The 23719-nt window shown below is 36.5% G+C and overlaps 1 protein-coding gene across 12 annotated transcripts; it reads left to right on the top strand.

Annotated features, from left to right (window-relative positions):
• The first annotated feature begins 505 nt into the window (after positions 1-505).
• On the top strand, positions 506-9059 carry LOC105053725 (putative pentatricopeptide repeat-containing protein At5g08310, mitochondrial). Of its 12 annotated transcripts, none has more exons than XM_029267200.2 (3): positions 506-3588; positions 8125-8192; positions 8466-9059. In XM_029267200.2, exon 1 carries the CDS (start codon positions 955-957, stop codon positions 3511-3513), a length of 2559 nt encoding a protein of 852 aa, XP_029123033.2. In that variant the 5' UTR covers positions 506-954; the 3' UTR covers positions 3514-3588; positions 8125-8192; positions 8466-9059. The 12 variants fall into 12 exon arrangements, with proteins under 12 accessions (XP_029123033.2, XP_073101945.1, XP_010933288.2 ...); XM_073245844.1 differs by having other exon boundaries at positions 8114-8192; positions 8515-9059; XM_010934986.4 differs by having other exon boundaries at positions 8114-8192; positions 8475-9059.
• Positions 9060-23719: the final 14660 nt, after the last annotated feature.

Raw genomic sequence — 23719 nt, 5'->3', positions numbered from 1 at the left:
AGAGTTCGACAAGATGGCTAAGGAGTTGTCGAAGATCTCAAAGCATTTTGGATGATAGATGATGGTGGCTGAATCTTTGCTCCAATGCTGATGCTAATCCCGAAATACTACAAGGAAAGAAAATCTGCTTGCTAAAAAGTATCCTATAGGGATCTTTCGGCGTCAAAGTCCGATCACCCTCAAAAAAGAATAAGGGAGGTTCTCAGTAAGTGACAGAGAAAGAGAGACAGAGAGAAAGGGAACTCAGATTTGAAAGAAGAGAGTTCCGCTGTAAAGAGATTCCACTTGGTCTAGTTGCACTTGAGCTTGTCACTTGGAGACTTGTTACTTACATGGAGGATCCTCTGGTTTATATAAACGAGGGTGGGAGTCCGTCGTGGTAGAATCTTAAGATATGCAAGGATGGCCATTGCCACGTTCAAAAGATAATATTAAAGCATAATTTTCTCATGTATCTTACGATTATAGGGCCCGTTCTGTTGTCGTGAGTTAGTCGTAACTGAACGAGGAGAGACTGCGTCTCTGGGTTCAGATAGCCGATCTCTCGAAGTGGTACGGTCATGGACATCAAACCGCACCGTAGATTAGCCCAGACCATTTGCCGGAGAAATTACATCCTACACCCGGTGTACCCCGAGTACGCCGGACCAGCAAAATGCCGCCATGTGGATATTCTAGCCACCTCAGCGGTACCGGTAAATTACATCCTCCCTGTCACCGCAACCCATGCCGGTGGAATGCTGCAAAACAGAACTGTCGCCAACTAAGAAGATAAAAGAAGAGCAGCTGCTTTTTGGATCGTTATTTATTCCGTAACATTTTTGTGCCTCTTCGTTCTTCCCCAGACTCCACTAATGGTGGCTCTCTGCACCATTTCGACGAACCCTTCTCGCTGAACCATCGCTTACTTCAAAATTTGATGAGATATCGTCTCTCACTACCCTCCATCTTATCATGGCTTTAAGAGCAATCAGAACGACCAGCAGCTTCTCCCCTCCCAAACTCCTCATTCCTTCGCTGCCATCTAACCCTAATTTCCACTCCAACTCCGTCCCCATCGATCCTACCCTACCGGGCAATCAACTCGTCCACCAACTGCTCGACCTATTCTCCCATCCACCCGGCCTCCGAGAAAGAAGCGAGGAGCTCCACCACCTCGGCCGCAGACTGACACCCGAGATGGTCGAGATCGTCCTCAAGGACCTCAAAGGGTGGACTGCCGCTCACAAGTTCTTCCGGTGGGCCTCGTGGCAGCAGGGGTTCCACCACAACCGCTACACCTACAATGCCATGGCCTCCATCCTCGCCCGGGCGCGTCAACGTGCCCAGCTGAAAGCCCTGGCGGCGGAGGTGGTTTCAGTTCGCTGCCCAATGACTCCCGGGGCCTTGGGGTTCTTGATAAGGTGCCTCGGTAATGAGGGCTTGATCGAAGAGGCCAATTTGGTCTTCGATCATGCTGGGGATTTGAATTGCGTTCCAAATTCATACACTTATAACTGTTTGCTTGAGGCCTTGGCTAAGGCCGGTCGGGTCGAAGCAGTGGAATCAAGATTTCAGGAGATGGTGGTTGGTCAAGGATGGCAGCCTGACAAATACACCCTTACATCGGTCTTGCAGTCATACTGCAATGCCAGGAAGTTGGAGGAGGTGCTGGAAATCTTCAACAGGATGAATGGCAATGGGTGGGTTGATGGGCATGTTTTGACGGTCCTAATCGTCACATTTTGCAAGTGGGGAGAGGTTGACAGAGCGTGTGAATTGATCCAGCAGATGGAGGATCTTGGGATGATGCTGAGTGAGAAAACATTTCACATCTTGGTTCATGGCTTTTCGAGGCAGGGAAGGGTGGACAAGGCGCTCGAGATTTTTGAGAAAATGAAGGTTTCAGGGTTTCATGGGGATTTGGCACTTTACAGTGTTTTGATTGAGGGGCTTTGTGAGGGAAAAGAGCTCGTGAAGGCTTTGGATTTGTATATGGAGATGAAGGACAATCGTACATATCCTGATGCTCGATTAATCAAGAAGATGATCTCGAGACTTTGCGGGGAAGGGGACTTGGTCAATGCAAACAAGTTGCTTGAGGAAAATTTGGAGATGTTGAATATGGGTAGCCTGATCTCTCTTTATGATGCAGTTCTAGATGGGCTAGTTAATCATGGTGATGTAGATAGAGCTCATGTGCTACTAAGGGCAATGATGGAATCGCAAAGCTCGCAGGCCTCACAAGTGGAAGTCAATGAGAATGGATTTAGTGAATCTGGTGCTGCAACCGAAACCCTATTTCAGATCAAGAAACCTGTTTGCCCAAACGCTGACTCTTTTAATATTGTGATCTGTGGTTTATGCAAGATCCAGAAGCTGGATGTGGCTTTAGTTCTTTTGAATGATATGATCAAAGTAGGTTGCAGAGGGAAACTTCTGATGTACAATAATTTGATTAGCGAGCTGTGTAATGTGGACAGGTTGGAGGAAAGTTATGAGCTTTTGAGAAAAATGAAGGAATTTGGGTTTACACCCACAGAGTTCACTTACAATTCTATGTTTTACTGCCTTTGCAAAAGAAGGGACTTATCAAGTACCCTTGACTTGCTTAGGGAGATGCGATGTCAAGGATATGTGCCATGGATAAAGCATTGCACCATGATGGTCCAGCAGCTCTGCAGAAATGGAAAAGTAGCAGAAGCTTCTGGTTTTTTGGATGACATGGTTAAGGTGGGTTTTCTTCCTGACATGGTTGCTTACTCTGCGGCTATTGATGGAATGTGTAAGATTGGAGAGATAGACAAAGCACTAGGTCTTTTCCGTGACATATCTTCAAATTGTTATTTACCAGATGTGGTTGCTCATAATATTTTGATTAATGGATTTTGCAAGGCTGGTAGAATGAATTCAGCACAGGCAATTCTAGATGAAATGTTAGAGAAGGGACTTGTGCCTTCTGTAGTCACGTACAATCTGATGATTGATGGTTGGTGCAAAGCTTACAGGATTGACAATGCACTTGCTTGCTTTGCTAAGATGATTGATGAAGCAAGGTCACCCACAGTAGTCACATACACAAGCTTAATTGATGGCTTGTACAATGCTGGAAGGGCTGAAGATGCTTTTGCTTTGTGGAATGAAATGAGGGAGAAAGAATGTCCTCCAAACCAGATGAGTTACACGGCTCTTGTCCATGGTCTATGCAAGTGCGGTGATGCAGATGTTGCTCTTATCTATTACAAAGAAATGAAGGAAAGGGATTTTGAGCTAGATACTTCTGTCTATTTGTTGCTGATAAACTCTTTGGTTTTGAAAGGAAATTCAGTTAAAGCTTTTGAGCTTTTGAAAGATGTTCTTCGAAGGGAAAGCTTTCCTTCTACTGATTCTAAGAATTTCCGATTGATGAAGAAAGCAATACACAATCTATACAAAGATGAATCTACTTCTTTGGATGTGAGGATACTCATTGAGGGGGGATATGTTCCATTCATGAAAAGTGTCCATGACATTGGGGAGGACGTGAGGAAATAATATGCTGTTTGATTGAACTTGGAGAAAGATTTCCTAGCATGCTTCAAAAGCTGCCTTCAGATATAATGCTTCTGGGTACATGCATGTTTGAACGTCTCTTCTTTTACAAAAGGCTATAGGTTTAATGGTGCTTTTGCTGCAGGGAATGTTTTCTTCCATTACTGACCAAGGTGTTTACTATTTCAAGAGAGTTAAAGCTCCATGCTCTTAGACTTTTATTCCTCAAGTCATATTTCTGTAGTAGCTTACTTTTGTATATATCCAGGCATGAACAAAAATTCCATTTTTTTTACCAAATACATCTGGATAGGTTACAGGATTGTATCTAAATTAACAAAAAATCATTGCTCTAAAAATATGATCTTTTCATTGCTCTAAAAATCTGATCTTGAATAGATAGCATGGGGCTGATTACTTATGTTTTTGCTTGAATTTCAGATAGGTCTTATATAAGTATTATGTTGTAGATCGATGACTTACTACTGCATTGGGCTATGCATATATTTGTCCTTGACATCTAAATGCAAAAGTACCTCAAAATCTCTCATTAAGAGATATCATCTCTGTGCATATTCATTTATTATTCTTGTACAAACATGCTTGCTTTATGTCCAGCAAAGAACATTTCATTTCATTAAATGTAACAGAGCAAGAAAAAGAAATAGATCTTATGTTTCCCATAATGCAGGACATAGCACAGAACTCAGTATTTATGCTCCACTTAGATTTTTAATAAGTTCTTATGTAAGTTTTAGGTTATAGAGCCATGGAGGGAGGCTGCAAAAGAGGGTAGGCTGTAGTGGTGGGTAGGTAGAGGCAATGGTGGAGAGGAGGCCTTGGTGGATGCTGTGATGAGTGAGGGAGGTAGGAGGGAGGCAACTAAAGGAGAGCAGTGTGGGAATATTCTTTTGATTTTTTTTAAAATAAATATGGTGAGAAGTTTCTCATTTTCTATTAGACTGTGCACTTATTCCGAGTGAAGCCTAGGCCTAATCTTCTTTCTAGTAAATGGACCTTGGCTAGGATTGAGTCGATCATTAATATGATGGACCGGGCATGGTTTTGAAGTGGGCTAGCTTAAGCCTAGACCATTAGCAACCCTAGCTGATATCTTCTTGCCATTCTCCTCATTTTTCACATGTTGGTTGCGCATCATTTTAATTTATAAAATGCTTAACACACACACACATAATTCAAGGTATCCTCATCATTTTTCAAATGCTTTGCATGCACCACCACATTTATGTATATTAATTACATACTGACCTTTTGGTTAAACTTTCTAACTTCCCAACTTTAACTTTATTTTGGCCTTTCTACATGAAGTGGCAAACATGGGCATGATTGTATTATGATTTGAATTGATTCCCATATTGATGGTGAACCTAGCTGAAGGCTACTTTGCTGGTGTAAACTTGGATGATGTGTATAAGAATAAATGACAATTTTGAGAGAAGTTTGGATGATGCTATTCTTTTTGTGAACTATAACTTTGTGTGCCATATTTTCGGTCTTGGTAGTATAGCGAATTATGTTAGTTTGAACTAAAGTTCGTCGATTCGAAATCGGATCCTATGTTGGCTGACCGACGATATGAATTGGTATGCCTCTGTACTCGACCATACCAAGCTTGAACCGACATGGAAACGAGGAAGCATCGAGGAGGACAAGAGAGAGGGGGGAAGATAGGGAGGGAAGGAAAGAGCAACTGGTGGAGATGCTGACGGCAGCCACCGGATGGCCATGGAGGCCCTCGGAGGGCTGTCAAGGCCTCCGGGGTTCCACAGTCGTCTACAAGAGGAGAATGGAGAGAAACGGAGAGAGGGGGGACAGAGAGAAATGGAGGGAGGAAAAAATGGTAAGGAGGCCACAGGAGGGCCACTATGGCAGCTGGATGGCTGAAATTGATCTTGCAGATGCCGTGGGTTCAAAATAAGTGCAATCCGTCCTTGTTCATCGCATTTGTTTTTAATGCAATTTACAATGAAGCCGGCAATGGATTTATTTTGGTTGTTTGGCGGCCCTCCAACGGCCTCCCATTGCCTTCCCCTCTCATCATTTCTGTCCCTCCCCCTTCTCTTTATCTCTGTCGCTAATCTTCTTTTGCATAGGATCGTGGAGCCTCGAAGGCCTCAGTGGGCCGCCGACAGCCACCACCGGTCTTTTCCTTTCCTTTCCTCCCCTTGACTCTCTCTCTTCTTCTCTTTTCTTTTTTTTTGCTCTGTTTTTGCTAACGTTCCGAATTGAATGCTTGAATCGCATAGGCTGGCTGCTGGTATAGTTCGACACACCCCGAACCACCTGATTCAGAATAGTTCAGCATTCCATGGTTTGAATAGAAGCATTATATTTAGTATACCAAAATATGTCTGGATATTTTAACACCATTTTTGGACCCCTGATAGTTAGACTTTTGTATATGTATTTGGTTCAAGATACACTACAACCCTTCATTAAATTGAGAGTCGATCAATTCAAGCTAATAATTATTTTGGTACATTTGATTCTCTTTATTTATATAAGTAACTTCCAACAGAATCTGTTTTTTTTTCTTTTTTTGGAAAAAAAAATCAGCTGACCAGCTGAAGATTTAACTTACCTGAATAAATGTGGTAATTATTTCTATATTTTGATTGATTTCAATTACACATGGTTTTTTTTCTTCTACAACAGTATAATCTTAACATGTATTTGAGAAAAAAGGGTGATATTGGTACAAAATATCAGATTCACAATCTAAGAATGTAGACCTTGTTTTTGTAAAAGGGGATGGTAGAGAAGATGATTAACCTTGATCAAGGGCTTTATTGGTTCCTTTTTATCGAAGGTGCACATGATTGCTTTTTCATGCTAGAGAAAATACAAATTCAAGTCTGATTATTAACAATATCAGTACTTGGAGCTTGTCACCAGGCCTCAAGTGCTACAACATGTTGTATGCCTCCTTTGATTTAGGATGGTGTACTTAGGATGGGATAATTGACATCCAGTTCCTCTTGTTTAGCTGCCAGTTGATATTTAATCCCCATTGACTGAGTGTTTTCCTGCCTTCTGATTTCAATGGAATGGCCATTTAGTATTTACTCCCTGGCTCTATGCACACTTACACGGTGTGCAAAATGGATGTGTATGGCATGTGTGTGTAAACAAGAGTATGTTGGAACAGGCATAAGTGTTTGCAGAACACTAGTATAAGTGTGTGCAGGACTAAAATTTTTATGCTAAATGTTTAAGGACGGAAAATGAAATGGCAGTCAACTAAAGGATCAGAAGTTATGTTTCCCATTTAGGATAGGACCTAAGGTGGTTGCCATACCAACACTGATGTATGATCTTAGTTGCTTGAATTGGGACTGAATGCATAGATGGATTTGGGTGTCAAAGCGGGGATCCTATTCATAAAAATTTTAGTTTACTGATGTGGGGCTTAGGGTTTGCAAGATGCTTAGATAGGTAAGAAGCAAAAGTTACAAGTTGCAAGAAGTTTATAGTGAGAAACTACTGGGTGTCCTTCATGCCTCTCTTGCTGACAGATGAAACAGATGTTTAGGAGAACTCTTGCTGGTCAGATGCAAGATTACTTGACTGTTGGCTGGTAGCTAATGACTTGAATTTCTTGGAAGTGATCTAGTGGTGGTGCGTTAGATTGCAGATGATCTTCTTTAGGATTGGTCGCTCTGTTGTTGTTTAAGCTCTCAAATGGCCTGGCTGAATGGAACTGGGAGAATTTTGGATGTGTTATTTCTTCAAGGATGCTATCTAACATTTTATATAGCTGATTTCCTGAAAAGTTGATACAAAATGAGACTATGTCATCTCATTTCTGACAGCTTGCGAACAAGAGTGCCTACCTTGCAATGGGATCATGGACGATGACATTGTCTCTAATGCCAAAGTATACTAGAAAGGACTTTGAAAAGTTCTTGTTCACTGGTGTCTTGTATAAGCAAGCTGTCCATCTTTTCACTGAGGAAGGAACCAAGGCATCAAAGTCAAGGATATTCATAAGATTCCCTCCAAGCCTCAAATGTCACCTCTTTATGATTCCTGTCACTTATCTGCCTTTTCCTGAAATCACTAACTAGCATGAAGTATCCAGAATCGCCAACCTTGGGGATATTTTTCTAGATACTGCAATTTTTCAGGTCTGTCTATAGTATTATTTACCTAATCCTGTTCTGTGGCTATTATAGTCATTGTATGATTAGTGTTTGTTATTTTCTTTAAGATGCCATAGATATAGCTGAGTATTATTTAAATTTTTGGCACTGAAAGGACAGTTTCACGAAGATGGTTAAACCATCTCGGCATGTTCACTTGACCGAAAGTATCGGCTTTTATTTGAAAGAGAAATGAAAGTAAAGTGCAAAGGCCCCTGTTGTTATAATTAGTAGTTTTCCCCTTCACGGCAAATTTTTACTTTTCTACCTAGTCTTTTGCATTTTTCATATTATGTGTGGGTATTTCCTGATTTGCCAGTGAGTGCATCGCAAGGCTATTCAACTGTAATATTTATCTTTCTATGGATACCCAGTAAGCCAATGTACGGATGGTTGCTTATTCCTTTTGCTAATTGAATATCTGAATCATTACTTTTTAGTTTGATGACAGCTGAGCTTGCTTGGGCATGGAAAGCAATGAAATTTCAGGGGAGCAACAAATTGTTGATACAAATGCAGGTGTGTTCATTGTTGGCACAACACCAATGTCTATGCTGTACTTCTCATTCTTGAATTTATGCTGCATCTCTGGAAGGAAACTTGTACCTCTACTTAATCATAATTCTTTACCGTAAATGAAGACATTTGTGATATAAATTTTGAAAACAGAATATATTTTAGCACTTATCAGGAATTTTAGCTGACTGATTTAATCAACTTTTAACTGCAAGCTGTTCACTTATTTCTGATTCTCCTAGCTAACACCTTTTGTTTGTGTTATTTTGCTGGAAGCGCGCTTAGGTGAACAGTGAAATGACCGTGTCACCTGGTGGTTTGGCAGGAGAGATCGTTTGAGTTGATACCAAGACAGGTCCTCCCGGGAGGGTTTGCGTTTTCTTGGAGGAGTAATGATGCTTTAGTCACTATGAGCATGTGTCTCGGCTGGTAATGCATGATGTCCTATTGATACATGGGCATTAGGGTGTGGATCCTGTCAGTGGTGTATGCACCCAGCGGAGGGGAAGGCCAACAGGGGCTTCGGAATGAGCTGCACAAGATTGAGGATTGACAAATTTCATGGATTGAACAGTCCATAGATTTCACACAGACGTAAGACGTAGTAGACTTTGGACAGATTATAACCACTCGTAGTTTCAATGGTGGAAATTCTCATTGGCTGCGGGTAAATTGAGACAGCAATTATCCAATCGGTTGTAGCAGCACTTCAACTCTCTAACCAACTTCTCTACATTTTGGACATACATGGATTCTTAACAATGTGCCTGCGTGACTTTGCTATCTTTGGCTGCTTATATATGGAGGGAATGAAATGGATAAATCTTCATGAACAAATCCTTTTCTGAAAATGCATGGTTGTCTCTTGTATTTCTTTTTTTTAACTGTCCGGTCTATTATTTGTAAACATAAGCACCCGCTTAATTGCAGTAAAAATCCATTCAAAGAAAATGCGAGATGAATAGGAAGGAGAGCAATAAACTTCTTATTTTTATCAACCTATTGGACGCCGATTGGCTGGGGGACAGCAAATCTAGATTAACTAGATGTGGAAAAATATTGTGATAAAATACAGAAGGATTGAGAATAAACCCGTTATATCTTTTTCACAGAGTCGTTTTATCTAGATTTTTCCAAATTTAATGGAGTAGCAGAGTCAAAGGATTATATAGGCAGCATGTCAATTTTTTAAGTGGGTTTGAAATCTCTTCGGGAGTTGGGCGACTATCACAAAAGCCAGGTCGGCCCGAATTCCGTCAGAGTTTAAGCCCGATAACCCAAACTGGCCTTGAAATTTCCCTATTACACCCTACCTTAATGCCTCTCTGCCTACGTGTGTTTTATCTTTTTTGTGTTTTTCTTTTTTACCATTGCTGCAAGCATGTAGTCATCTATTTAAATCTATATAATAATAATAAAATGAAACATGTGGTATTTCATATTGATACGTAAGATTATATAATAATATCCCGCAATGCCATGTGTCAAATTTTATTTTTTTATTTTTAAAATTTTTAAATAAAAAATAAAAATAAAAATAGTATAATAAAAAATAAAAAATATTTTAAATTATTATAATTCAATTTTATTTTAAAAAGATGAAGAAAATAAGAAGCAGACAGAGTCATGACCGTAAAAAATCAAAACCCTTTGCCCTCTTATCTCACCGTTAATGTCGCCTCTAAAGCTTATGCTCTCCATCTACTCTCATCAAAAAATTAAATCTTAGTGATGCTGATCGTGATGGAAAGATGAAGAAAACTTCTCAGAAGCAAATGAAACAATCATTTGGGCTTGACTCTATGGCGCTCGAGTCTCCATTCAGAAGATGCTGATAATATGTTCAAGAAGATACTACAAGAATATTGAATATTGGCAACAGTATTAGTGATAGAAAAAAATTTCGTCGCTAATAATACTTTTTAGCCACCACAAAATCAATCAAAAATCTTACCGTCACTAATACTATTAAAGACGATAATATAATTATTAACGACGGCATTTGCCATCACTAAAAGTATTTAAATTTTTTTAATTTTTTTATAATATTTAAATATAAAATAATTATTAGCGTTGGCGAATTGGGGTTATTAGCTACAGGAATCTTGCAATCGCTAACAATTTTTTTCAAAAAAATTGAATAATAATTTTAAAAAATATTTTTTTTAAATATTATTGACGATCGAGTTAGCGATGGTGATATTTTTTTGTCACTAATAATTCAAAAAATGATTTCGGTTCAATTTGAATTCAATTTAAATCCGATTCGAATCTAATTCGAAATCCTGTCAAATCTAATTTAATTAGGCTTTGAATCCAAATTTTATTTAGATTATAAAATTTAATTAATCTCAAAAAAGTAAAGATTAATTAAATTAAATCTGATTTAAATCAATTAGGAGAAAATAATTTTCAATTTGGATTCAACTCAAATCCGATTCGAATCCGATTTGAAATCCTATCAATTCTAATTCAATTAGACTTTAAATCGAAGTCCTACTTGAATTGTAAAATCCAATTACCTTCAAATTAAGTCAAGGCTAATTAAATTTAATCTGATTTAAATCAATTAGAAGAAAATAATTTTCAATTTGAATTCGATTGAATCCAATTCAAAACTGTTTCAAATCCAATTGAAAATCGTGTTAAACCAAATTTAATTAGACTTTGAATCCAAATCCTAATTGAATTATAAAATTTAATTATCCTCAAATTAAGTCAAGCCTAATTAAATTTAATCTGATTTAAATCAATTAGGAGAAAATAATTTTCAATTTGGGTTCAATTCGAATCCAATTCGAATCTGATTTGAATCTAATTCGAAATCCTGTTAATCCTAATTCAATTAGACTTTGAATCCAAATCTTATTTGGATTATAAAACTTAATTAGTCTCAAATTAAGTCAAACTTAGTTAAATTTAATTTAATTTAAATTAATTAAGACTTGATCTATAATTCAATTCGAATCTAATTCGAAATTTTGTTAAATCTAATTCAATTAGGCTTTGAATCTAAGTCCTACTTGTTAGAAAACCGCTACGGTTTCGTACGTGAAGTTCAAAAATTTTTCTAAACATAAACCATGAAAATAAATAAATTAAAATATTTTTAATTTATTTATATACCAGATCTAATCTGAAAATCGTAGTTAGGATCTTGATACGAACATTCAACCATGATCTGAAATCTGAAAAAGAAAACAAACAGTTAAAAAAATAAATCGAAGATCAGATCTCCATACCTTGGATCCTGTGGATGTCCCAGGTTCTGATCATAGCCGTGCACGCGTCCGACCTCTGCTGGTATCCATACGAAGATGTCTAATTAGAGCACCGAGATCATCGATATGCTAGCACCTTGTAGATCTCGCTTCTCATTCTTAAATCTAGATCTCTTCTTCTAGATCTCGAAGAAGGAGATCACTGTGCGAACTTTTTCGTGCAGATCTGATTGGATCTAAATCAGATCACCATAAAGAGAAGAAAAATCCTTCTTCTTCTCTTATTCTCTTTCTTTCTCTTCTTAGGTCTGATCTCTATCTGATGTGGGCATAGACATGAAGGGAGAAAGGAGGAGGAGGAAGTTGGGCGTTGAAAAAATTCTTGTGTCCAAACGAAGTCGCCTATTCTTTTAATGCAAGAAACCTCATGCCCTTTTTTTTTGTCGCACCACACCTCTTATCTTACACACAATCTCTTTCTTAACGCCTTAATAGATCAAATCCTATTTGATCTTGGGCGTTCAAATCAAATCAAAGGGTAGAAAGGTCTTGAGATAAAGTTGTGATGTAAGAAAGAAACCTCCACTCACAATTAGTGCACGTCCACCTTTCCTCAATTTTTTTTGTCATACAAAAAAATTCTTTCACGCCCCAATCAGATGGATTTCTATCTTATTTTGAATCAAATTCAAATAAAAAAAATCTGGAGGAAAAAGAATATCAGATAAGGTGGGGCGCCAATACCCTCTCCCTTTTCACGCGTGCAAGAAAAGAAAGATGAGAAAAATAACACCTCTCTTCCCTTCTTTGCATGATGTCTAGAGAGAGAGTTCCAAAGCACCTGGGCTCTCTGAGTCATAGTTCTTCTGGTTCAAGTTGGACCTTAATCGGGTTCAAATAGAGTTCGAATCGAGTCGAATTCAAAAAAGCTGTCAAGCCTGATCCAATCAAGCTTGTAATCCAAATCTGATTTGGATAATTGAACCCAATTAGTATTAAATTAAATTAAATATAATCAAATTTAATTTAATTTAAATTAATTAAAATTTAATTCATAATTTAATCAATTTTTAAAAAATTATAATATTTACAATTAAGTCCCTGCGCAAACAATTAGTAGCTGCCAAAACTGTAACACTTACAAATTAGCAGTTTTTAAAATTCAAACTATCAATCCGATTGATAATTTAAATATGATCCAAGTCATTGATCAGGTGATGCTCTTTTTGTATGTGACCCCTTAGGTTCTATTCTGTCTGGTAGTGAGACATACCATAATCTCCATCACAGTATCATCGAAACTCTTTTCGATAGGCTAAAACAATTCCAACTCACCTCAACAAAGATCGTTGATCCGAAAATAATCTTAGTGAGTTCTTTTGATCCACCAATGATGTCTAGCAACATGTAGTGATAATTCAGCAGAACAGAAAAGATGAACCCTTAAGTACAGTTATCGTGTGATACAATCCCTCTATCGTGAGTTCCGACTTGATGGAGGTCATGGAGAACTCGTCAAACTCCATTGTCAGTCATATACTAGATTGGCTCGACTCGAGTTCATCTATCAATCCCATAAAAATTTTTTTTCAGTATTCACACTTATTCTGGCTAGAGATTTTCTGAACTCAGTCTTATGAATCGTATAAGATTTTTTCTTTTCTACCAAGATCGATAGATTCCATCTACATGCATCCTACTCCAAACAGTGAACCTGAACCTACAATAGCCAACATACACAGTAAGGATCCAAATGGCTAGGGACCAAGAAAACATGCAGTCAATCTAGGTAGCTTTGCTGTGAATAGCCAACACACCACAGGTTAAAGGACCAGTCACACCACTACAGCATCGAAAAAGATCACTGACGAGTGAGTAGATATCCAAGTGATTTCTCATATTGGTCATACTCAGTATAAGTTATTGTTTAACAACCACCTGCACTCTCACCTCAGTATCTCTACACCGCAGACTCAAGACTCATATGCCCTAAAGGGAGGTGATCCGTGCATCGATCTTGAATGGATTGTTCACTGTCCTCCGTGACGATCCTTCGATCGAGAGTATTTAGAAATTAACCACTAATGATGTATGTCTCAAATTTTCAATACCTTGAGAATATACAAAATTATCTTTATTAATTTTTAGGATAAATCATGGATACATAAGATATGATTGACTATAAAGACTGCCTATCAAGTACAAAATATGTCCTAAAAAAAGTATGTGTCAGTCAAGATTGACTTCTAGAGTACACATCTAATATTACTTGGATTATAAAATCTAATTAGTCTCAAATTAAGTTAAACCTAATTAAATTAAATCTGATTTAAGTTATTTAGGATTTGATCAATGATTTAATTCAAATCCAATTCGAATCCGATTCGAGTCCAATTCGAAATCTTGTCAAACCTAATTCAATTAGACTTTAAATCTAAATCCTACTTAGATTATAAAATCAAATTAGCCTCAAACTAAGTCAAGCTTAATTAAATTAAATTTGATTTAAATTAATTAGGATTTGATCTATGATTCAATTCGAATCCAATTCGAACCTGATTCGAATCCAATTCGAAATCTTATCAAACCTAATTCAATAAGACTTTGAATTTAAATCCTACTTGGATTATAAAATCTAATTAGCCTCAAATTAAGTCTAATCTAATTAAATTAAATCTGATTTAAATCAATTAAGACTTGATCCATGATTCAATTTGAATTCAATTCGAATTCGATTCAAATCTAATTTAAAATTTTGTCAAATCTAATTTAATTAAATTTTAAATCCAAGTCCTACTTAGAATATTAAAATCCAACTAGCCTCAAATTAAGTCAAGCTTAATTAAATTAAATCTAATATAAATCAATTAAGAATTGATCCATAAATTAATTAAGTCCAAAAGTTAAATAAAATTCAATAATAATTTTTAACCACCCAAAAATTGATCAAGGAGAAAAAATTAATATTAAAATTTAATAGTATTAGCGACATCATTAGCGACGGAATAATTTATCGTTGCAAAAAAATATTATTTTAAAATTTTTTTAAAAAATTAATATTAAAATTTAATATTTCAATAAAAATTTAATAGTATTAGCGATGATGAATAGTTATTAGTGATGAAAACTATCGTCACTAATATCTTGGCATGTAAAATGAGGTTTTACCAACCGTATTACCAATGGTCATCTTGCCGTCGGTAATAGTCTCACTAAAATACACCCCTAGCTCGTCGGAGGAAAAAAAATTTCTACGCTCATTCTTCTTCTTCCCACAAATCTCCTCTTGTTCTCCTCCTTCTCAACTTTTTCCCACTATGCTGGTGCCTCCTCCTGATCGGTGGCGACCCCCCTCCCCGGCACGTCCTTCCCAGCATTCCTTGCTCCATGCGTGTCCTTCTTCTTGATGTTCCGACTGCGCTAGCGCCTCCTATGCCGCAGCCTCGAGCCTGCCACTCCTCGCTCGCGATCACCCCAACCCCACTGGCACCTCCTAGCCACGACCTGGAGCTAGCCACCCCGACCTCACCTCGCCTGCGACCGTCCTGACCCTGCCAGCATCTCCTACACCGTGGCCCCAAGCTTGCTGCCCCGGCCTTACCTCACCCGTGGCTGCCCCGACCCTGCTGGTGCCTCCTGCACCGCCACCCCAAGCCAGCCGCTCTAGCCCCGCCTCGCTCGCGGCTACACCGATCCCGCTGGCACCTCCTACGCTGCAGCCCCTCGCCCGCCGCCCTGGCCCTGCCTCACCCATGGCTGCCCTGACCCCACTGGTGCCTCCTATGCTGCGGCTCTTAGCCAACCACCCCAGCCCCTCCTCGCTTGCTACCGCCCCGACCCCATCAGTCGGACCCTGCGGTCCCTGCCCCATCGAGTTCCCCATGGCCCAATCCCCGCCAACCTAAACGTGCGGCCCTTGCCCTGCCACTCCTAGCCCACGGCCCCAACCCTGCGGCCTCGTTTCCATGCCAGCACACCTACTATTGTGAGTATTAACGATGGCTAATGTTGTCTAGTATTAGTGACGGCATTAGTGACAGCTACTGCTGTCACTAAAAGTTAATTAAATATTGATTTAATTAATTAGTTAGATATTTAATTAATTAATTAATTAGATGCATGGGACTTGGGTCTCGACATGCAGAGTGCTCAGCCAAAGGAAGATGCTGGGTAGCATTGTAACATGAGATCAGAGCAGGAGATCTCAATATTTACCTATCCCACTCAAAAATTTGGGCACGAGGTTTGTTAAGTTTTCTTCGATACTGAACTCTGACAGACAGGGATATATATTTTGCTAAACTGCATGGAGCTCGACCCATATATTCTGTAAGTATCCATCACAATCCTAACTTTTTAATCACTTATTTTATTATACTTATCTTATGCATATTTAAGCAATGTGATGAGATGCTGAAAGGAGAAAATTTGAGCATTAGTGATGAAAAAATATCAACACAGCGCTCAGAGAACTTTATATATTGGTTCCATCAATTGGTAAGCATCCATTATCATTTTATATGTTTTGATTTTTTTTAATTTATTCTTTTTATAATATGCAGGTCATTTAAGGGAGCGAGTCCATACCAACAAAGTTGAGACCATTAGGTTATGAGCTTAAAAAATACGTGACATGCTATAATGGTTGTAATGTAAATGATTTCAAATTTCACACCCAGCAATATGAAATTATAAAAGCATAATGAACAGTAGTATATGTATAAAAAGTAGCTGGTGGGAAGATAAGACGGAGAGTGACTATTATGAAATCCTTAAAGAAGTGATTAAGATGAGCTATATTGGAGGTAATAGTATCATTCTATTTAAGTGCCAATGATTCGATACCAACAATAGTATGAAGGTTGATCCATGGTATGGGCTTATTAAAATCAAATATAGATCAAAAGCTTATATCAACGAGCCATTTGTACTACCTGCATAAGCTGCTTAAGTATATTATACTCTTTTTTCATCAAGAGAAAGAGGAACGAATGATTGACGGGCTGTATGCAAAATTAAATCTCGAACCATTTATTACGTCCTCGAAGAAGAAGAAGAGTCCTAATTACCAGAATACTTTCAAGAGAATGAGACAGTAGGAGTCCATCAATCCTTTGATGATGTGGAATTAGATGCTTCAGAAATTCTCCTATATGAAGATGGCCAATATGAGGAGGTAGATCCTACTAAGATTGTTTTAAAGGACAATCCTCTCCAAGAAGAAGAAGAAGATCAAGAAGAAGAGGAAGAAGAGGAAAAATCGAAAGAAGATTTTGAAGGATACTAAACATCTAAGAGAGCGATGAGTAGTGCTAAGTATATAATTTTTAGATTATTTTAATTACTTAACTTGTATTATTTTAAATCTTACATTGCCATCCATAATTGTATAATTAATTTGATGAATCTATTTATTTTTATTTTCAGAGAGCATACATTATGTTTTCTAGAGGTTGGAGCTGCGCCAGCCGAGGATAGAGCTCTTGAGGAGAGAGCGATCATACAGCTAGCTCACATGGTTCTACACCTCTCACACCAAGCGGTCAGCTCTAACACTTTATATATTTTTATTTATGTTATTTTATCATTTATTAACTAATATAATATTCTTTATATTAGATATTTTGCGCTCAGATTCGAAGGACAAGGGTTCACCAGTGACCCCACAGTTGCATGCAGTAGCGACCGCCGACTCTCAAACATAGCACCGTGGTCGAGGATCTATCCGACTCGTGGCACGTTCGACTCGACTGGAGGATAGAGAGATCATCCATATCCAGAGCCACTCGTAAGTACTACATGCTCAATTAATAAGTTTAAAATTTAGTAATTTTAGAATTAACATTTATTCTTCGAAATCAATTTTGCAGTACATTTAGAAAGCCTTCTATATCTCTATCGTTACCAAGATCATATGTCGATTGATGTCGGTATCGATGAATGAGTTTTCAAGTTGATTGTCGGAAGCTCGTGATGCAATCTGAGAGATATTTTTGGTAAGTCAAAACTAGTTATTTTTAAATTCTCGATATATTGATATTTTAATTACATATTAATACACATTTGCTTCTATCTTGTAGGAGTACTACCGATTTGAGACTTCCTAGGATGAGGAGGCTGACCATCGAACCTTCGAGGAGTGGTCACATGGAGGCTTCGAGATGGCCTCTATAGCCTCAGGCAGTTCGCCATCCAGCACTCTGGTTTTCAGTCACCATCGGACTAGAGGTCCTTTACGGATCACTGGATATGAACGGACATATGGCAGGTCTTATACGACCAGTGGAGTAGTGAGAAGTACTCCAGTAGACAACAGAGGGCCTGACAGAATCGGATCGTCTAGTAGGATCCGATCAGACACACAGACGGCTCGGTCGGCACACATGTTATGGCCAATAGACTGATAAAAAATCTATACCAAAAATCTTCACTAAAACTGTAAAAACTCTTATATGCATACTTTAATTAATTTAATTTTATTATTTATTTATTATAGATATGGCAGTTAGATCATGCACCAGACCAACTACAGTTGTGGTGGGCCATACATCAGTCAGAAGGTCTACTGACTATTTAGATTTTATGTCGCGATAGATCATGGTAAGAATTTCAAACTTTATTTACTAATTAAGTTATTACAGAATTGAATTTTTATATTAGAATTAATGTATTTTTAATAGTGCAAATGCATTACGTGGCGTACATTGTTGAGAGATACCATGATGATCCATCTTTTTCAACCCCCTTGATCTTGAGGGATAGCTCAGCGCCATCGGAGGGGTGAGTAGGAGTCAGGCCATACAATTCGACCACAGCTTCGATCCTCCACCAGCTCGATAGCCTTCGACATCCTTATAGGCTTGACATTTCAAACCTAGAGCGATGCATATATGGAGGAGGTCGTGTAGAGGCTTCTGAGCCAGCAACCTTAAAACCGTCTGAATGTCATCCGCAATATGATCGTGGAGCTTTTTTGAGATTCACAGCTGCACGATCAGCTAGGCTCGTCATCTCAATGATCACATCAGATAATTATATTACTAAATTTTTTTATTTATTTTAAGTTTTCATATTTAAAAACTTCATATATTTAAGTTTGAGTCTGAAAAGAGATCTTGGGCTAAAAATTCAATCTAACTATCTAATCGATGGTCGAGGGTGTCTATAATTTCATATCATCGAATGAAATATATAAAAATAATCTGTTCGATAATCGAAGAGTGTATCGAAAGATATACCTCCGTATTGAAAGATATATCTCCATATCAAAATTACTAATATTGTTTTATTCTTTTTGTTACATGATGCTGGGACATCTAACTCTTATCCATCGTTACTCGAGAGGAGCAGGAGAAGAGGAGGTGAACGATGATAAGGATCAGATCTTTTTTTTTTTGATGTATTGTATTTTTTTTGATACTGCTTGTAAAAAAATATATAATTTATATTTTTAATATAATATAATTAATTTTTAATTTTTGATTGTCATATTATCTTTGAATTTTAATTATAATAGATATTAAAATCATAACTCATTATGATTAATTAAAATAATTTTAAAAAATATTATTATTATTATTAAAAAAATAAAATTAATTATTAGCGATGGATAGTACCGTCGCTAATACTTATTAGCGATGGCATTAGCAGTAATAATTCTATGCTAATATTTTTTAATTTTTTTATTTAATTTAAAAATTAAAAAATTAGAGATGGCATTAGCGATGGCAATATTGATCGCTAATAATTATTAGCGATGGTATTAGCCATGAAAATACATCGCTAATATTTTTTTAATTTTTTTAAAAATTTAATTTAAAAAAAAATAATTAGTAATAAAATTTTTTATCACTAAAGCCATCACTAATAGCTTATTAGTAATGGCTAGGATTTTCGTCAGTAATAAATATATTTAACGATCAAATTTTTTAGATTGACTATTACAATGAATTAATGATGGCAGGTTATTAGCGATGGGAGTCGACTATTAACAACGGCAACTAGCCATCGCTAATAGTCTAATTTCTTATAGTGATGAAGAATACGGTGCTCATCCCTAAAGCAGTTGCCATGCTTGGTGGGCTCTGCAAAGATGGATTGGTTCAAGAAGCAAAAAAGCTATTTGGGTTAATATGTGAGAAGAAAACAATCTCTGAGGTTATGATTTGCACGGTAGTTATAGAAAGCTTCTACAAGGTAGCAAAGTTAGACGATGCAAAAAAATCTTCAAGAAAGATGTAGAAAAATGGGATATACTAAATGCTTTTAGTTATGTAGTTCTGATTTAGAGCTTGTGCAAAATACAGCAATCTTCACTAGTTTGGAAGGCCATCTTTGGAAAGAAGAACTCTCAGAGACCCTTTAATCTCATCGTAGGATTAATTGGTGAGAGCAACCTTTAATGTAAAATATTATCTTTATTATCAATTAAATCCTTGTAATGCAGGGGTTGAATGCTAGTTAACGTCAGTCCGTGAACTTTCTCATCTTAACAAATGGATGCAATTTTCATTTGATATTTAGTATGATGCAAGAGGTGTAACTTCCATGAATATTTTTCTCGAGTTCTTCCCCATAGCGTACAAAGATCAGATAAATTTCAGCACATCCAAGAACCAGCGGTGCTCATTCGACAGCTAGCTGCTAACCATCTTCACCTCTTCTCCTCTACATCACTAGGCTCATCTCCACCTTCTTCGCACCAATGTTATAGATGGAAAGTCTCAATGCTGTGCAGTGGAGCATCCTTTCTCATTGGCTCTACTCTGAATAGCAACATCGTAAATATGGTGTATCATCATCGATCGAGTCTTGCTCAACATCAGTGTTGACTTCGCAAATTGGGTTGTCCCTCTTGTTGGAAAGAGGTGGGCTCACACACACACACTCAAAAAGAAAGACAGAGGTACTTGAAAATTTGATTGAATACTTTGTTGTTTCCAAACACTTACATACTTTGCCTTGATATATGGTGTATTTATAGCACTCAAATGAATATTAGAATCAAATTAATGATAGAAACTGACTTTTAATGATCATACATACATTTGCTAAATAAATAACTCAGCATTACAAACATAAATACAAAAAAAATGGAACATCAATTTTTTGGATTTCTCAGATAGACTGCACACCTTCATCAATATGATTATAACTCTATAGAAAATTTAGATTCATGTAATATTTGAAGTGTTAGAAACTAGATAGATATAACTTTTCAACAATATATTATTTGTCCACAGTTATTGAAGTCTTTAATAAGATATCTAGCTCAAAATTAACCTCAATAATAAAGATTATAAATCTCCATAGTCAAGTTTACTTTCAAAAAACATCCCTTCTTAAACTTGATCTTTTCATTACTTCAAGCTTTAGCTATATGTTCTAAAAGTTCTCATATTTGAGAGCCTTTGTGAAAATACAATTTGATCAAAAGACTTTATATATTTCAACTCAATTTCTTCTTAGCAATTTACTCTCGAATGAAATGAAATCTTGTGTCAATATGCTTGCTTCAATCATGATAAATTGGATTATTTATTAAAGCTTGAGTTGGCTCATCATCAATTAAAATCTTTGTAGCTTTTCTTGTGGTAAATAAAATTCTTTTAAGAGTCTTCTTAGCCATGTAACATAACAAATATAAGATGTTGCAGCAACATATCCGGACTCACATGCAGAAGTGTCACTATGGGTTGTTCCTTAGAACTCCATGAAATTGCATTATCATCTAAGAAGAATATAAAACTAGTGGTGCTTTTTTATCATCAAGATCTCTAGCAAAATCACTATGATAATAGCCCACCAATTCAAGAGTACCTTTTAAATAATAGAGAATTCTCTTTGCTACCTTCATGTGAGAATTAGAAGATTTTCTATGAAGCGGCCTCCAAGCCTAATGGCAAATAAAATGTCTAACCTTATGCATGTCAAATATCTTAAATTCCCCAAAAGAATCTTGAATAGTATAGAATCTATCTCTTTTAGATTCATTTTGGATAACTTTATACCACACTTTATAAGAGTATTAATCGGTTTGCAATCTAACATATTGAACTTCTTAAGTACTTGTGTATCCTTCTTATGAGATGAAAATTTCTTCTTTAGTTGCATCACATCAATTTCCAAGTATAGGACATAAGACCCATACAATTATTTCAAATTCTTGTAGCATAGTCTTCTTAAACTCTTCAAAAATACATGGATTATTGCTGATGAAGATAAGATCATCCACAAAAATGCATGCAAATAATAATCTCTATTTTGCTCCTTCACATAAAGTGCATATTCATGTAAGCATCTAGCGAAGCCATTTTACTGAAAATATTTATCAATTTGGCTATTCCATACTCTTGGCACTTGCTTCAATCCATACAAGACTTTCTTCAACTTTAGCAACTTGTCTTCATGACCTTTAACCTCATACCTCCAGGATTGTTCAATATAGACTTCTTCTTCAAGATAGCCATTAAGAAAGGTGGACTTAAATCTAATTGATGAATTTTTCAATAATTATAAGCTATAGATAAGATAAGTAATCTAATTATCTCTAATCTTGCAATAGGAGCAAATATCTCTTAGTAGTCAATGTCTTCTCTTTACTTGTATACTTTAGCTACAAACATTGCCTTGTATCTCACCACTTTATCCTTAGCATTTTTCTTAGCTTTGAACACCCATTTGACTCCAATTGCCTTCTACCCTTTTGGTAGACTAGCCAACTTCTATGTCTATTCTTCTCTATGGCTTGTATCTCCTCATTCATAGCTTGGATCCATTTCTTTTCTTTCCTAGCTTCTTCAAAACTCAAACGTTCAGCATTAGTTTAAAAATAAAATAAAGTAACATCATCTAACATTTTGATTTTATTGTAAATATCAACAAGACTTCTACATCTTTGAGGCCCTTCACTTGAACTTGATATGGATGAAGATGAGGATGTTGATCCATAAAAGATAGGAGTTGGTGAAGTTGGTGGTGAAGCAAGTTTTTGAGAAGCTTTAATGGCTAAATCTTCTTCTTCAAAATATGGAAAGAAATCATAAGATTCCTCCTCTTGTGAACTCCAAACCCATGATGGCTTCTCATCAAACCAACATCTCTATTGATCAAGATCTTTCTGTTGCTTGGGTTGAACAACTTGTAGCCTTTGGAATTTGCATCATAGCCATATATATGTACTTCTCACTTCTATCATTAAGCTTGATTCTTTCTTGTTAAAATATATGTATAAGCAATGAAGTCAAAGACACCAAATGTGATATACTTGGCCTGCATCTACTCTACGCTTCTTAGGGCATCACATCCTTTGGCTCTTGGTTGTATAACTGATCGCTGTCGTAGGCGGTCAAGAATAAAAATGAACTCAAACTATATAGATAGGATGAGTCGAGATCATTTCATAGAGATTTAGGGTGATTATTTTTTTTAAAGAAAAAATAAAAGAGAATTGATGTAGAAGGATTAAAAAAAATAAAATAGCAAGAATTTAATTGTAAATATAAATTAATTTATAAAAAAAATAAGTTAGAAAATAATCCAAAATTTCAAATCCACATGTAAATTAGATTTATTTTTTTTTTATATTGTAATATTAATTCTTGTGATTAAGATATTAGTATAGCTTATCTCTAAGGGATACAGATGTATCAGTAGATCACAGCTCATCCTATCAGAGTATAAACTATCTAAATTTAATTATAAGATATAAGATTTAATCTAACATACCACGATCTATCTCTCCAAAGCATGTACTGTATCCAGGATTACGGCACGTCAATAGAGGGTATAGTCGTGTAGGCTGGATCAATACCTCAAAAAAAATAAAAAGATATAAAATAAAAGCATAATTTTATTATATAAAAATTAAATATAAAAAAAAAATAAAAATCATTTACAGGCTTCATCATATTCCTGGATTGAAGGGATTTAGCCACGCATCAAGATCTCTAGCTCCATAATCTCTCAATATTTGATCCCTAAAGCTCCTTAATTTTTTTCTCTATTTTTTTTTACTTTTTCTCTAATTTTTTCTCCTTCTACTCTTATTCCAGACTCCTATTTATAGATAATTTTTATATTTTTTTGGTAGGAAAAGGAGTCCTAAAACCTTAGAATTCGTATAATACTTTATATTAATTTCTGCCATCGGATCGCCTTTGAACCACCAGATCAATCCAAAATCTGATGTTTTAATCTTATCAAAGTCGGATACATTTTTGACCTTCGATCATTCTCAGATAGAATTTCAATCATTGGATCATGCAAATCTTCCTTTATCAACCAACAATGAACAACAGCCGTTGGATC

The sequence above is a fragment of the Elaeis guineensis genome, chromosome 11 (genome assembly GCF_000442705.2).
Source record: "Elaeis guineensis isolate ETL-2024a chromosome 11, EG11, whole genome shotgun sequence".
In the NCBI taxonomy this organism is placed as follows: domain Eukaryota; kingdom Viridiplantae; phylum Streptophyta; class Magnoliopsida; order Arecales; family Arecaceae; genus Elaeis; species Elaeis guineensis.
This window is presented reverse-complemented; position numbering and strand designations above follow the sequence as displayed.